The sequence below is a fragment of the Manduca sexta genome, chromosome 3 (genome assembly GCF_014839805.1).
Source record: "Manduca sexta isolate Smith_Timp_Sample1 chromosome 3, JHU_Msex_v1.0, whole genome shotgun sequence".
NCBI classification, from domain to species: Eukaryota; Metazoa; Arthropoda; class Insecta; order Lepidoptera; family Sphingidae; genus Manduca; species Manduca sexta.
Window position 1 is genome coordinate 8,766,909 of NC_051117.1, and position 18,384 is coordinate 8,785,292.

General features: G+C 37.5%; 1 protein-coding gene across 1 annotated transcript in view; it reads right to left on the bottom strand.

The window, feature by feature from the left end:
* The window catches only part of LOC115442974 (potassium voltage-gated channel protein Shal), a 78,778-nt gene extending 61,004 nt beyond the window's left edge, over positions 1–17,774 (bottom strand). The window contains exon 1 of the mRNA XM_030168225.2: positions 16,615–17,774. Within this exon, the coding sequence (XP_030024085.1) occupies positions 16,615–17,729 (1,115 nt within the window). The 5' untranslated portion in view covers positions 17,730–17,774. The remainder of the gene's footprint in view (positions 1–16,614) is intronic.
* Positions 17,775–18,384: the final 610 nt, after the last annotated feature.

Here is an 18,384-nt window from a genome sequence, read left to right on the forward strand (position 1 = left end):
TAAAAGAACAAACCATATACCATCTAAAATTGCAATAGAAATACATGAATTTGAATAAAATGAAAAAAGAAAAAAAAATAAAAATTCTAAGACAAATGAGTAATAATGCGACTAGACAAGCCACAAATCCTTGTTAAAGAACAGCGATTCCTGCCTAGGATGATTCGCGAGGCTAATGATATTAAAAAACATCCGAATTTTGATAGAGAAGATGGTCGGAAGCTTCATCATTCAGTTCTACATTAAATTAAAACGGAACCCAAAAGACCGGCTGCCAAACTTCAAGACACTGTGAGCTCATTCTGCGTAGACCGGACCACCAACAGGTAAAAAAATAAATAATAATAATATCAGCCCTGTATTATATACTTGCCCACTGCTGAGCACGGGCCTCCTCTACTACTGAGAGGGATTAGGCCTTAGTCCACCACGCTGGCCTAGGGCAGATTCGTAGACTTCACACACCTTCGAAATTCCTATAGAGAACTTCTCAGATGTGCAGGTTTCCTCACGATGTTTTCCTTCGCCGTTAAAGCGAACGATAAATTCACAATGAATACACACATGATTTTTTAGAAAAGTCGGAGGTATGTGCTGTTGGGATTTGAACCTGCGGACATTCGTTTTGGCAGTCCGTTCTACACCCAACTAAACTATCGCCGCTTTTGGAAAAATAAAAAGTTGTATAATTATAAAATGTAGATAGATATTGTAACTTTGCGGATGACGAACATCTTTGTCCGCCCCGCGACTACGAATATATTTTATATATCCAATGTATCACATTAAATTATTCTGTCTTCTTTCAAGATTATAATTTAATAATGTATTCCAGGTTATTATTTTTACAAATAACTCAAGTATAGTAATATAACTAACGTTTACTGCAGTCTACTCGTATGCTGACGTCACGGGAACTGCAAACGCGTTTCTCTATAACCCAGTTTCAGTTACAATACACACTTAGTTAAAAATTCAAACGCCGAAACACGTTTTATTTAGCGAATAAATGTACGCTTCGAAAAATATATAAAATATATTTTTATACAAATACGTGTTAAATCGGTTTATTCTTGCAATGTACCTATATGCCTATAATTAAGGAGGTGCTTGTGCAGGTTTGCTTGTGGTAGGATATATTTTATATCCGCCCGCATAGCGACCACCGTACACAAGGTGTTAAAACCCGCCATAGTGGCCCACTGAGTGTGCCGCGTTCCGGAACCAGCCTATGTATATCTTGTTCCAACAGACGGACATAATTTTGACGACTGCCGAAGAGTCTAGCTCTCGTCACTTCACTTACCATCGGGTGCAGTGAGGTCAAATTGGCTTGAATGTATAAAAAAGAAATTACCCCAATTCGCGGACTATCCAAATTCATAAGGCGTGCTTCATATAAACAAGCAGGGCCCTTATTCTGTATGATAGTGTAAATGCGTAACGCGGCCGTGTCATGTTATCTTCGAGAAATGTGCGTGGAATGGTATTCTGTAAGCCAAATTTCTATAGTCCTAAACATGATGCGTTGTGTTACGTGCTTGTTACGCACTGTTAAAATAACGTGCGGGATAGAGAATAAGGCCCCAGCTTTACAATGAAGTCCTCAGCATTTTCACGAAATGCCCAATTGACATAAACAGTGGCAGTTAAACAAATTATCGCTTGGCAAATTGACAGGAGACGTTTGCGCGACGTTTGACAAAACATTAATTGTAAATAGACAATTTACATAAATATTCCACGCTATCAACCACGTGTAACTAATTAAAACAGTTATTTTGATTTTGCTGAGAGTCCATTTTGTTTTGAAGAGATCTAGGGCCTTATTCTCTATGACGGTGAATTCGTAACATGGCTGTGTCATGTTACATTTGAGAAATTAGTGTGGAATGGTATTCTGTATGACAATTTCTATTGTCGACGCCACGCGGTGCATTACGTGCTTGTTACGCGCTGTAAAAAAATCCTGGATAAATATTTTCCTACGATAAAAAGTAGCCTGTAGCAATCAGTAGTAACTTAGCTTCCTATTAGTGAAAAAAAATCAAAATCGGTTCAACAGTTCCTATGATTACACCTACTGATGGTAGATCTCTCATATGTGAGAGTCCGCCTGAGTAGGTACCACGCAATATCTATTTCAGCCGCCAAGTAGCAGTGTGTAGTCACTGTTGTGTTCCGGTTTGAAGTACATTATAGCCAGCGTAACTACTGGACAGTAAGACTTAACATCCCATGTCTCAGGATGGCGAGCGCAATGGAATACCAAACAAAACTTTGTAATTCCAAGTGTTGGATGATGTTTCTATTGTTCATGGGCGGTCGAATCGCTTACCATCAGGCGAACGGCAAGCTCATTTCGTCATTCAAGCAGCAATAAAAAAGATTAGCGCGTTTAAACAAATAAACTCTTCAGATTTATATAATAGTATAGATTACTACAGATTCAAGGGCTGAACATCTTAAATGAGATATTATTCATTTTGTCAAAATGCTTGGCATGTGTCCCTGAGCTAGCCGCTTGCTGAAATAGCTAGCGTGTAGTGTCTGCGACTCGCCGCCGTCTACGCTCTATGCCAATGTTTACAAATTTTCCTTGTCTATGATTCATGCTACAAATTCCTCTTCAATGAATTTTTGTGTGTTCCACTGTGTATCACGTTGGAAAACACGCATTTAAATATACAAGTATAGTTTACTGGCGAGGGGTGATCATCTCTAGTTAGTCGACGCTGTTTGGACCCTACTCTACTTATAATCATGTGCAGTAGGTTTATTTTGCAGCAATAACAACAAAATGTACTTACCGTCCAACTGCTAGTCACGGGCCTCCTCTACTACTGACAGGAGTTAGGTCTAAGTCCGTCACGCTGTCCTAATACGGATTGGTAGACTTCACATACTCTCATAATTATTTTAGAGAGTTTTTCAGTTGTGCAGGTTTCCTCACGATATTTTCCTTCACCGTTACAAGCGATAATACACAAAGAATACTCATATAATTTTAGAAAGGTCGAAGTTGCGTGCCCTAACCCGTGCATGTACTAATAAAATTTATAGGAAGTGGATAGTCCTCTAGCACACACATTCTCATACCATTTATCCTTAAAGAGGCAAGCAGAGACCCAACTAGTGCACCTACTCTATGCATTCTATCCCATAACGTGAGTTCATGAAACCGAGGCAATAGAATGCCTGTAATGAAAGGTACTGTCTCCCGGCTGTTGTGCTAGCCTCGGCCCCTCCGGAGAACGTTGTTGTTGTATAATACAAATTTAGATTAGCAAGTTCTTGCAGCAATATATTGCGCCAAAACTTCAAGCGTTTACGCTTGCGGTAATATTACAATAGTTCTATACACATGCGTTTTGCCAGAAGACTCGTTAAGTTCAAATTAGCAAGTCAGTATTCTGCGATTATTGATACGGTAAAAATTGCTTGCGAAAGTCGACTATTAGCTTTCTTGCTCCAAACCTAGCTTTATAGCGGATAATTACAAACAACTTTCAAATTTGTTCGTCAGCGTTCTTTTCTAATCGTTCCTTTGGCTTGTGACTGCCATTATATAAGTGTAAACAGTCACCCAATTCTTGTTTTCGCGTTTCACAATCAATTGACATTCTGTTTGACATTTCTGCGACGCGCGACGAGGAGCGATGCTGTTCCCTTTGACAAATGTGCGATGCGCCGAGTTCCGAGTTGCAGTATAAAGTGCAGTGGGGTCACTGTACCTTATAGGTATATAAAAACTAGTTACAAAATTACTTGCGGCAAGTTATCGAGGCGAGTCTTGCCTGTCAATGTGGGCATTTATTACCTGACTATTGTATCCAAATGAGGCAAACTTTTATGTCCTTTAAAAATCACGTGCGAAGCGAGAATATCTGTGCCAATTTTAACCAGGACTCAGTAGTAATCTCATTGCTTGGCGGCAAAAATAGATATTACTTTGGTAGCATCTCTAACTATTTTGTACCCGTAAAGATATCCCATCCGATAAAAATGCTAAGTCAATGTTTTACCAAGCACATTTCCAATAACATTATATTTACCTTTTTATCTGGCAAAGTTCCAAGCGTCAACAGGTCCTGCAGTTAAGGTTACCACTACGTGTTTTGATGTCAAAATAGTAACTGTGGATGGTCGTCACGAAGCTGGCCGGTTTCCAAAATAACTGATTATTAACCGTAACGTATTAACGGGGATGTATTATGGAAATATACCGGGGGATAGGACCCACATTTTTCTATTGCCATTATACAATATATCTTTATTTCTTAAAAAATCGAAAAATCGATCATCGAGATTTTTTTTTGATCTGGAACCAATTTGATCTGGATTGTGGTGGTGGTGACGGCTCCGTGCCTTTAGAATACCTTTCCCAGTATAAGTGTACCTTTCCTGAAGAAATGTAAGCTTTTATCCGGACGGAGCTTCATATAAAAGTAAATTTTCATACCGACCTAAGTAGCATTCTCGCGAGTGGAGCTTCATATAAAAGTAGGTTTTAACGTAACCAAGCTACGCGCGACACCTAGCTTGAATACCCATACAATGCGTTGTCAAAGTATATAATAGAACATTCAATACTCTACGTACTTAGCTAAATAATTTACATTATTGACCCCCCGTCTTAATACCCAAGTACTTATCTCGACGGTTCAGTGTTCAAGCTCTAAATCGGATTGCTTTCGCGTTAAGACGTCCGTTGAGGTTAGCTCACATTAAGACGCAACGCTATGCCAAGAATGAAAGCGATATTCAAATATTTTCCAATAATATTAATATCTTATACTGATGTAGAATGTTTATACATATTATAAAACAAAATCGCCTAAAACAACGTTTCTGTCTTTATGTTATCGATTTTATCAAAAACTACTGAACGGATTTTTATGAAATTCGGTATGGAAATAGTTTAAGACCCTGGGAAGATTATAGACTTTTATCTTAGGAAAATATATAGCGAGATTTTTATACCGAAAAACTTCTCCACGCGGGGAAAGTCGCGAACAAAAGCTAGTAATATGATAATTGTTTTCGTTTTGAGTAACCTAATTGAATTCGATTTGAAGAATGTTATGATTTATCTCATCTAGTCTCTCCCAGTCAGGGTTAAACCACTGAACTCATTTTGATGAAAGTTACAAAGGAAGATATAGGACATATAAGGCTATTTTTTAAATATTTGTCACTAATCCAATTCCTTGCGGGCAGAGCCTTGAGCAAATGCCAGTAACTAATAAAATTTTATCGGCAGTTTGATCCGACGATAATAGCATGAAAAAGAATTACATGAGATATGCAACGTTGAAATCACAAGACGGCATAATATAAACACTGACGTTTCATACTAAGATTTATACATGCTATATAACAATAGCATAGCAGCGAGAAATCTCTGTAACGCACCAAGGTAGTCGGTAAACATATATTTTCCGCAATTTATTTACCTACATATTTGTTAATACCTTGTCAAGACTTCGTATAACGCGATAGTTGATGTGCGATAACCTTTAATCCCACTTTGATGTTGGAAGCGATTGTAAACAACATGGCACCTGCATTCGCTGCGGGATTTGTATCTACGAAAATCGGAAACCATAAATAATGTATATAAAATATACATGTTATTGAAACTAAACTTGTGGCATTTGGAAACAATTGTCTATTTCTATGCACTGCGCACTGTTCCGGTTTACAAGGTAGCTTTTAGTCCGCCCCACGACTGCGACGGCTGCAGTCATCGAAACTTCGGGAGAAAATTATAATATAACTACGATAAAATCCGAAAAATAGTTTTTTTTAATGTCAAAAATTGGGTAAACAAAAACATCATTAGCTTTTAGATAGCATATTGGGGATTAAAAGAGTTAATATTTAATATTAGAATTCAGTGTAATTTCAAAGTTCTTTATAATATTTTGTTCATTTAACTAATCCGATTCTCTTTTGTTGTTTATTTACTTTATAGTTTCTCCTGCAGATTATTCACTGCGTATACAAGAACAGTAAAACTATGGTCGTTCTGATACAAAATGATGTAGATTATTTACTTATTTTCTCTTCTTTGTATATTATTTATAAAATATTAAACACAAAACGCTCCTACATACAAATAAATAAACGAGAAACATTTTTAAAACCTTTCACTTGCCCGATGTGAGCATTCGATATCCATAACCAAAGTGCAGTGTGTTAAACAACACAAGGTTTTGAAATTAAACATTGTAGAGCTTTAGTTTTGGCTGTTTAATTATATTAGTGAAAGAAAGATTATTATTATAATTAATATTGATTCTCCTGTCTAAATACTGCGTGGACGTTGATGACTATCTGCCAATTTCATTGAACGATCCCAATCGTTTTTGTCTATCTATCGCGACAATGGTCAATCAGAAAAAAAATTGACAGGCTTACAAATGACTTATTTTGATTGGTTATTCTGGATTGGATAGATTAAGATATGGATCGATTGAAATCGACTGTTAGTAAATCCTGCGTAATGTTATGAAACAGTGACGTGCTAAATTATTTACTTTACAAATATTGTAACTTCTATCCACTTTATAATTATGAACATGAAGTAGACAGTTCGTATTTATAATGTGTCGTTTAATTTGACAGTGTCTGCGTGGTGTCTAAAAGAAAGTCACCTTGTCAATCATTGGTTACATACAAAATATTATTTTAATATTTTTTTTTTGAAATGACATAACTAATACCTGTCATATTAAATGAGTTATGTTTTCTGAGGGCCATCTTTATGACAGCACTGAATTTAATAATAGTTGTAGCGCTGTAATATATACTGACCCACTGCTGGGCATGGGCTACTACTGAGAGAGTTTAAGCCTTAGTCTTAGCTGGCTAGTAATATGTACCGACCCTCTGCTAGGCATGGGCTACTACTAAGAGGGTTTAGCTTTAATCTTGGCTGCCTTTGTAGAGGTTGGTAGAGTTCACATATTTCGAAATTATAAAGAACTCTCAAATACGAGGCACGAATAATGAGCAAACTTGTGATTGGTCGGTCTGTTCTCGCGATAGTTGCTTATCCGTTACACGTTGTCTGTCGTTTACATGTGCCTTTAGCGGCGTAAAGGTAGACGCCACTGTAGAGGAACAAATGCGTTCCTCTATGGAAGGGAAAGATTTCCAGTCAGGCAGATGTTGCGCGTGATCGGCCGCGGCCTCTCCGACGGTTTTTATTCGGAGGTGGTATATATGCTATGCGTCGCGCAAATTCTGCTAGGGCAATCGTTTATCGCCATCTTGCGTGATTGGTATGCGATAAATCACTACACTTGTGTCAGTAACACATAGGTCTTCTCGTACTTCCATTGATGTTGACAAGATGGCGGTGAGTATAATAATTGTACGGCCACATGCCATGCGGTTACACTTTCATCTAATTTGTACATACGCGAGCTTGCCACCACTGTTAATCTGTGCCCATGACTTGTGCCGCTATCTTATATTTGCTTCAAGCAGTTGGTTTTTTTATATGCCGAGCAGTGTCAAAACTGACTTTCCAGCATGGGCCTCTTTTACTTATACAACGTCCTTTTAGCGTTACTACATAAAACATATTAGTATTTGCCTCTGCTAACATTGTGCCAATATCATCCATAAAAAAGGAATATTTCCACCAAAATCCATTTTTTAGTTTTCTGATTTCATTTATTATTTTGTAATTTAGTGCGAATATAGGGCTTTAGTGCGTTTAAAATTAAAATTACTATTTATAAAAAATTATTTTGTTCAAAACCTATACTTTTTTAGATAACGTCTATGGTTAAATTAATTAATGACAAAGCGTTGCTTTCAAGACGACTACATAATAATGAATCTCAATAATTCGTTTCATTGTCGCTATCTTTCAAAGAACAATAGCAAAAATCTATTTTAAGAGGACCTTAAATAAAGTTGCAAATCACGTGATAATAATATCAAGTAAACATACCCGCCCGGGCATCGAACCCGAGTCAACTGAGCATAAACAATGGACGTGTATCTTTGTTTATTGTTGTTTGATCCCGGATATTGAGTTTATTGAAAAATATTGTTTTATTTTGAAATTTTTAAGTCCATATAAAATGTGTAGTTACTAGTCGTAGGTCTCTCATATGTGAGAGTCCGCCTGGGTAAGTACCACTGCATTGTCTATTTCGGCAGCTAACACTGCTGTGTCCTGTTGAAGGACATTGTAGGCAATGTAACTACTGAACATATTAAGACTTAACATCTCATATCTCAGGATGACGAGTGCAGCAGGATAACAAACAATACATTGTAATTCAAGGTGTTGGATGGTGTTTCTATTGTTTATGGGCCGTCGTATCGCATACCATCAGGCAAACTGTAAGCTCGCCTCGTCATTCAAAACAATAAAAAAATTATGATTTATTTGTTCTTTATAATTATTTTTACGCTTTGTGAACATCATGTATAAATAAAAAAAATGTGTGTAAAATTACTACGTGCAACACAAAATGTCAATTATTATTTACTATCGTTACTAAAATATTGGCAGTTTGATCATCATTTGTGTGGCTCTAATACATGATACATCCGGGTATATATAGAGGAAGTTGGGGCCAGGACGTAAAAACTTAACCAAATCTTTGTGGAAACATGTTTGAAAATCCTCACCAAGACAGCTCTTTATTTTGCTAAGCAAATTAAAACCCTTTACACTTAAAAATAACACCTAAACTCTTCATCTCTCGCACGGCGCCACGTGTGACGGCACAATGCGTCTAATTACTTTATTGCCCAACTATCAACTAAAAATATAACGCAGGTACACCGAGAACTGAACCTTGGTCCGAGTGACGTGAGTCCAGGCATTGACCTACATGTTGTGATGTTCGATCGCTTGCGTAAGGTTTGGGATGTTTTTTTTACTCAAGGCTTGTATCTCTGAGTCATGTTTCCTTGATCTATGTGTAAAAAAAATGCTTTATTCATCACGTAGGCGAACATAGTTGCACTTATGATAAGTCAAGGTAAATGAGAACATTTAATTATTACTTAATTAAATTAGCTAATATGTAAAGATGTTTTATACTAGACGGGATTCGTTTGATAATAAGTTCACCACTGTCCACAAACAGACAACAGCGAAGATCAACCCGTTCTTAAATTGATTGACTCCTTCCTAACCGAATGTCGGTCAAGGCGCCCAATCTCACCAGAGATCAGTCAAGTACGCAGGAGATATAGTGCACAAATGTGTGCGCAATATACAAGCACTCTCTGTCCCTTCTCATAGTCCACTGAGACGGCAAACGGACATGACCGGAGATGAGGCAAAAGAAATCAGGCGTTTCTAAATTAATGCAATAAAAACTGGCATTCTTTAAAGTATTTTTATGCTTGAAAACAAAGGACTAATGTCAAGAACATCAAATAAACAACACTTCCTACTAATGTTATAAATGCGAAAGTTTGTGAGGATGAATATATGTATGTTTGTTCCTCTTTCATGAATAAACTACTGAACGGATTTGGATGAAACTTTACAATAATATTGGTTATACATCAGAATAACACATAGACTACAATTTATAATAATTCGTGTAATTTGGTCATAATATAACGATAAATATCACGTAAGTCGGAAAAAATGTGTCCCGGAAAACACCTTTAGGCGGCTGAAGCCGCGAGCAAAAGCTAGTAATACATAAATTAAATATTCATAGGGAAATAAAGAACCGTACAGCATAATAGGGAATTTTGTCTAAATCCACTATACCATCATAGTCCGAGGCGAAACAGAATATATAATAGCCATTACGCCACCCAAACCCCACCTTACTAGTAAATCTTTTAGACGCCCTCCTTTTAGCGAATTATAAAAGAAAACAACTTTGTTAGTCTAATGGTGCTTACATATTATATTTATAGATTATTTTTCGCTTTCGGATATGACCGCGTGAAGAAGTTTTCCGGGATAATTTTTTTTTCAGGCTTGATATATATCGTTATATTATGACCGAATTACACAAATCATTATAAATTGTAGCCTATGTGTTATTCTGATGTATAACCAATATTACTGTAAAGTTTTATCCAAATCCGTTCAGTAGTTTTTTCGTGAAAGAGGAACAAACATACATACATCCATCCTCACAAACATTTGCATTTATAATATTAGTAGGATTTTAACAAAAAAATTTAAACACCTTCAAAAACCAAAACATAATTTAACATTATTGATATATACCGGCTACCTATTTTAGTCTCCTTTTTTTAAAATAGGTTAAAAATAAGACTAAATTGTGCACCCAGTTCTGCTTGCATAAAAATTCATTCTAGTGAATAAAAGACGTAAAATATTTTTACGGCTCTATATTCAAACAGGCCGGCATAATTGAGTCGACTGGCGAGGGATACACATCTCTTATCTGTCGACACTCTATCTTCTCTTATCATCAGATGCAGTGGAGTCACTTTGTCACGCCCGAATAAATATTTATTTATTTATTGGATAAGGATTGCTAACAGAGTTAACAATAATTCTTATAATAACTACACTTATTTATAGCTATAATAGCTTACGTAATTGTAACTCTGGTTATAAGCAACAGCATGCGCCACAATCTTTAAGACAATAGAAAATGCTCAAGTACTTAGTTTATCCATTGTATAATTATATAGCATGGATTTTATTATTTTTTATGTATAAGCACAGCAAAGTAAGCTCATTGAATTTGATGGTAAGTGGAGTGGGGCCAGTAGAATATCGACTGACGAGTGATGATTACTCCGCGACAGTCGATACAATTATGCCGGCCTATTGGAACCGGATAGACACAGGCTGATCCCGGAACGCGACACACTTACGTGTGCCACTATGGCGGGTTTCAACGCCTAGATATAAAATATATCCGACGACCAGCAAAATCCTACACTATACATTCAGGAATGGATGCTTCAGAGATGGTGGACATCAGCAAAATCTCTTTTGCAACATGTTCGAGTCGCCCACAAAATAGAGTGGGTAAAGCAGACTAGGTATTATCTCAAGACGATTTTACCCGACTAAGACAAAGCAAGGAAAAGCAATTTTTGATGAAGTGGCTCTTATACTTCAGTAATGTCTCAATGATACTCAGGTCTTAATCATCACTTCTTCAAGTCTCGATTTTGTCAGTGTGCAGTTTTTGAACATGAATGTAATTAAGAACGTATTAAAAAGAACTCCAATTTTATTATAGTGGTATTATTGAAGTAATGACAGCGTATTTTACGAAAGATTAGGTATTGAGTTCGACTCAGTAGGGATTTATATATTCGATAGGAACAAAATCATCTGAATGTGAATTTTTGTTTTTTATACCCTCCAGGGGACGTCTCGTTACCTTTAAGGCTGCAAAGTCTTCGAAACATCGTGAGCAAATAATAAAATAAAAAACCGCGATTAAATTTGAAAAATATTTTTACTTCAAGTAACATTCGTGTAAACAGAATAAATCATTATTGAAGAATTTTCAAGGTTTTTGTAATTAGTGTGGTGGGTAAGACCTAACCTCTCAGAACTAGAGACCCTGGCCCAGCAGTGGGCAGTATACATAACACTTGGACATTAATATTATTATTCAAAGCGTAAATTCTACATATCCTGTTCTACAACTCCAAACAATCTCGTTGTTTTCTCTGTAAATAGTGCGCGGTATGTTTTTTTAACATGGTAACCGAAACAGTGGTTAAACACGCGAGTTAATTAACTGATTTTGATGTTATCGCTTACGAATTATAAAATGATGGACAAGACTTATGGTAAGGACCATGACTGCCCATAAACAGCAGCGGGGGGCATACAATAGGGTATTTTCCCATGTTTGATTTAGTTTATTATTTTATTTGTAAGACAAAATAACATTAAAAAGAAATTCTCCTGTGAAATCAGCATCAAAATTGTTTGAAAAATTCGCTGTCCTTTTCTCACTCTTGTAACATTATGGCCGGTGGCACTGGGTGACGTCACATTTCACTATTACTGTTATTTGACAGCTTCCCTTTGCACCAAATTTCAAAGTTTTATAACTTATTTATTCTTGCGTGGATTTTGAAAATTGTTCTTCCGATAGTTTATAGATGTAATATATTTTTGATAAATGTATAAAAATCGTCAACTTCCTTATTAATTTTATAACGCTTACGTACTTTTGGAGACTTGAAATCAACGTTACTATTTAATTTTCTTTTTTATTAATTCAGGTCTATCTAGAAATCATTAGGAGAGACGTATGTGTAGCAGTGGACTTCATATCTCTGGTAGTAATAATGACGATGATGATTTATTCTACGTATATTAAAAACTAGTTTTTATCTCGAGAATACTTATTCCTATTGTCGCACTTATCGTCTCCACTGTCAAAACTACCTTCATTTAATATTATTACACCAGTTTCTCCTCTACGCATAAATTGTAACGACATTATAAAAGAGGCAGTGTTGGACGAAGAGGGGAAGTCGTTCCTCTAACCGTCGGAGAGTGCTGATGTTCCAATAATCATAGTGAAATATTGTGATAAGTGTCTGATTATATTAAATCATATGTACTACTGTGTTGGCGTGTTACTACATTCCACTTATATTCCATTAGTTAATTTTAAGGCAAGTGTTATTACAAATAATAATAATATTAGGCCTGTATTATATACTTGCCCACTGTTGAGCACGGGCCTCCTCTGCTACTGAGAGGGATTAGGCCTTAGTCCACGCTGGCCTAGTGCGGATTGGTAGACTTCACACACCTTCGAAATTCCTATAGAGAACTTCTCAGATGTGCAGGTTTCCTCACGATGTTTTCCTTCACAAAGAATACATATATGATTTTTAGAAAAGTCAGAGGTGTGTGCCCTTGGGATTTGAACCTGCGGACATTCGTCTTGTCAGTTCGTTCCACACCCAACTAGGCTATCGCCGCTTGTTATTATTAAAACGATATATAATTTGAATGTTTCGTAAGGATCCTTGATAGAAAATCCAGGTTGAAGCTATTAGTCGGGCCGGACGCTGCCTAGTTCGATGTTTGTAACACGTTTAGGGACTTCGCCCACGGTCGCCCATTAACTCTACATGTAACAGCTATTAGATAGCGTTTAACTTGTGTTTCTAGCTTGTTATTAGGAATTTCAAAACGTTTATGAAAGTTTGAGGCCTTCTAGGGGTTAGCGGTTTTGTGAAATCGTTCCTGGTATGAATATGTACTTCTCTTAAAAGTAATCTTTATGTTAACCTATAACTTGACCAAGGTCTCCAAAATTTTATCGAATTTAATTTGTTATATTTCTATCCATTATCCAAACGATCTAAGATTTTTTTTATATAAAAAATAAAATACTTTATTTATCACGTAGACGAACAAAGTTGCACTTATGATACGTCAAAACAAAGCATAAGAAAAATTATTATTATTTCTAAGCAACTATTAAAATTACTTATATTAAACTATGGACATTTTAAATTAGCGATAAAATTTATAATAAAAACAAGGTACAAACCGAAGTAACCAGCTCGGGCTGACAAGTAGGGGGAAATAGATGGGTAACGCATCGCGATCCTCACCGGCGAGGACATGAGCCCTAACCTAGCTAACCTACCAGCCTTTCGCTAGCTACCTAAGTGATGACTACCCGAAGAAGAAAGGCAGAAAGAAACTCCGGGCATATAAATAAGAAATAAACTTCTTTCTACTTACACAGCTCAGCAAAAGTGTTCCAAAGAAAGACAAATCAACATTGTAATCTTAGGTTGTAATCCAAAAATGCTCGAAATACTCTCGAATATTTTACCTTCCGATAAAAATATATTTCTCGTTTTTTATAGATTTCTGTGTTAAAAACAGACTTTATAGGTCATGTCGCTGTACGCTTAGGTTCAACATAACGATAACTAAGAATAGGGAATCGATGTGTCCCGAAAACAAAACGAACACAGAAATCGAGACAGCGCGGCGTCAAGTCGCGTTATACAAATACCTACTACATTTATTTTAGTATTTTTATTTCTACATACTCGGATATAAGTTATTGGGGTGTGTGTAATTCCAAAAAAGTTTATTTTTCTTATGTTAATAAATACAAATATACTGAAAAATCAGTGCATGTAGAGTGGAAGCAGCGACGACGTAGCTCTTCAAGATGTCTCCAGAATTGTAAAATCAATTGCGATGACATTTTGAGTAAAAGTTTCCAAAGAATAATCTGAGTTACATTTAATCTCAAACGAAATTGCAAAAGCTAACATTAATTACTTTACCAATATTCAAGTTGTAACTCTTCCCTCATTTCCAACCGCTCCCAAGTTATCCGAAAGGGAAGAGTGACGTCACAACTCAGAGCGTAGTGCGCGAACATGTTGATCGATTGATTTATGACCCGCCATTAACTACTGTCGTAAACTGACCCGGATAACTCTGAGAATAACGAGAAATCAGAAAAATGAGAGAACTTCTCAGTTGTATTTCGGGGGCCGTGTTTTATATAGGGTCATTATGACATTGAGTTCATAAATGATACTACATAGTATGTGGTATATCATGGGGCACATACCCATCTTGAGTTTTGCTAACAGTGTTGAGTTTTGTGTAAAATTCATCCATGTACAACGAATATTTTTACCAAAAATCACAGTTTTACTTATCTTATATTTTAATTATTTGTAGTTTAATGCAAGTATGCCGGGTGCGTGACTGTGTTTCTGATCGAAAGTATGATGTTGCCGCTGCATCAATTTATTTTAGAGTAGCAGAAGTGGCATTAAGCGAAGTGACGTCCAAAGTGTTGACTAATGAGATGTTTATCTCTCGCCAGTCAAAATAATACCTACAGCATAGCACACGAAAGTCCTTAATTCTTCCTTCCTCCTTAACCGATATATACAAACCAAAGACTAAATAAAAAAGCGCAAAACAAAATCTTTATTTAATCTCTATTTCGTAATCTACCATCCAGTTCATTCAAAAGTTCTATAAATGTTTTAGCAACCACATAACGTTTTATGTGTAGAAATATATCATTTTAGTTTATAATACGGTACGGGAATGTAAATCCTTTTGAAAATTGATTTATGGTACTTTTTATAAATGTTGGTGGGTGTGGCTACTTACAAAGAGTTTGATATCTAAGCTATATTTCATAAACATTGCCTTCAAAAAAAGGTAATTGGAAACACTTTATGTGGTAATCATAACATCAGATTTTGGCTCACTGCCATTTGAAGAAATAAATAGAATTTGAGAAAGTGAACGATTTATTCGACGTTCCGAAAATTTTGTTCGAAAAAGCAACAATAACACAAACTTCCAATGGCTTTCCGTTTGAGCACGAAGATTATTTCAGTATTTAGATTTAGGTCTTCGGAATACAATATATTAGTCGAAAAAGAAGCGAAGTTCACGTTCTCACGTTTTAATACAGTGGAACTACGAAGGATTCGCTGTCAATAAATGTGATAGAATACGCAAATTTATAGCTCGTTTGGCACTACGATCCTAGGAAACTTGGATTTATCTTTTACATGCGTAGTCTTAAAATATCAAAGTATCGTTCCTGTTTATTTCTAGAATACGTGAATTATTTACAATTTATCAGAGGCATGCGTTAATGTTATCAGTCGTATTTAATAATTGGTGGTTATATTCATTATGCTTACATTATTAGATAACCTTATGGAATGTGCGCAATTGCAAGTGCAAGTTACAGTCATCAAATAAACTCAAGATCTTTTTGAAATATCAAAATATAGTTGACAATGGGAATGCCCAGACACCTACTTAAATATAACTAGAGTGAGAAACATTATAACAAAGTCAATGCGCGTGGTTTAATTAATTAAAGTAAATTAAGCAATCATAAAACTGTAACAATAAGTCCGATCCAAGAAGATACTGAAGCACAAGTCTCAGTTGAATTAATATGCATAAATTAATAATCGATAAACAACATCAACATTTCAGATGAACGTTAATAATAAACTGATGATTAATTATGAAGAAATAGATGCGTGGGGAGAGACGATTAATTGCTTACATATAGAAATAGATTGTAGAAGAATCATTAACGGAGACACTGATATATCTAATTTAATAATTCCTTCACTATTACTAATATTGCAAGCTTATATTCTATAAATATCGAATGCATAACAACGAAATACCGCAGTCCCAGTGGTATAATAAAAATAGTAAATGCCGTTTGTCTAAAAGAGGATAGATAAAGGAATAAAACCTTACCTACGGACACGAGAATACCAAAACAAATCAATCTCGGTGGTGTAATTTAATAAAATCTCCGCATAACGTGAGCGCGCGTACGGTGCGCAATAAAAACCAGATACTGCCACTGTCCCGCTCTGGGACAAAGCAATTTATTCCCAAAATGGTTTACGACCACTCCGTACATTCGGACCACTCAACAAATTACATATGAATTAAAAAAAACGGCGGCGCACCGCATTCATAATCTAGACGTTAAACCCTTTATGGGGTGAGGACGCCATGACAGTTATTTTCCCGCGTACATGTTTAATGGCGTCGACAGGTGTCAGATTGGCGCAGCAAATTAGAGTAAGATAATGATAAGATAGAGTACTCACCCAAGAGTGGTCATCGTCACGATGGTGTACCAGAAGGCGGCTGGGATGGACGTGAAGTTTGTGTCTTGCTCGTTCTTCTCAGCATAGAACATTACAGTGGCGAATATGATGATAGCCATCGCGAGCGAGAACACGAGGAAACCCAGCTCGCTGGCGCAAGACTTGAGCGTATAGCCGAGGATCCTGAGCCCCTGCGAGTGCCGCGAGAACTTGAAGATCCTGAACACACGAAACACTCTGAGAGTGACGAACGCGCCTGACACATCATCGTTGTCCGTGATGCCCAGGCCGATGTAGTACGGCAGGATGGCCACCACGTCGATGATTGACATCACCGATCTGACGAACTTGCAGCGGTCCGGCGCCGCGAACAGCCGCAGCAAGTACTCGGCCGTGAAAATCATCACGCAAGCTGTGTCCAAACAGAAGAAAACTATTTTGTATCGCTCGCCGCAGGGCAGCGTGCCCGCGCGGCCCGGTCTGTGGCCGCAGGGGACTGTCTCCACCACGTTGGCCATCACCGACACCGCGATGAAGAAACCGGTAACGTAATAGAACACGAGAGCCGCGGTCGACGTGTGAGGGTTCTCGAACGCCCTCCACATTTTTTGTCTTAAGTCTGTGAGCTGCGGGAGACTCTGGTCTCCGGCTTCGCTCAGTTTATCGTCCATCAAACGCTCAGCATTCTCCCTCTTCCTATCCCTGTAGTCCTCGTAACAACAATCACCGATAACATCAGGCAGAATGCCGAAAAACGCCAGCTCCTCATCATAGCCGGTGAGGCACTCGTGTTTCGGATAATGCAACTTGCCAGTCCTATAGTAATTGAGTATATGCCTGAATATGTCAGGGTCTCTGTCGAAGAAGTACTCTCTGCTGTCTTCGTCATAAAAAAACTCTCGCTCGGAGGAGCCGAGCAGCGAGTCCGGGTATTTCTCCAACGTGTTCCGCCATGTTTCGAAGCGGCGTCCGGACACGTTGATGAGGAGCTTTTCGTCTTCGGCGCGCCGCCTGTCTTTGGGCACGGGCGGCGGCGGGAGCGGGTGGGTGGCGATCGGGACCCACCCGATGGCGGCGGCTCTGGCGAAGGGCAGCCAGGCGGCCACGGACGCCATCGCGTCTGTCCACGGCTCCGTCGCCGCGACAACTGACGCGCCCCCCGCGCGCGCTATTTCAGTATCCCGCCCAGATGGGGCGTGTGTTGCCACATGCACAATTATAATTAGCATTTAAAGACATTGTTTTCGTTTATGATTTTATGCTATTCCACGTTTTATGGGTTGTGAAACGTTTGATGTTTAGTCTGAAGATAATTCTGTTTTGAAAACATTGTCTCTATTATAACTCCATCAGCTTACGCCCAAACAGATATTAATGTTTTATGCGCACTAACACAATAACTGGACTTTAGTGTGGTGCCTAAAATAATATTTTATTGTTTAACCATGCGTAATTTGCGGGAATTTGCAGTCACGTGTATATTTAGATATGTTTTTCACGAGCATTACGATCGCCTCGAGATTTATTTCCGTTACTCGTTCGATGTAATGCTATTAAACCTATTTTTGAGTCCATCATGATTCATGTTATTACAGATAGACTTCAAATTCTAGTATTCACGCCCACCCAAATATCAAGCGAAGTATTCTTGCACCAGCAACCCTACCCCGGGAGCGGGCGCACTGCGCTTGCGTACTACGTGACGTCACTGCCTAATAAATTGATTTTCAGCTTTCCATCCCGCTCACACTGACCCGTGCCTCCATACAG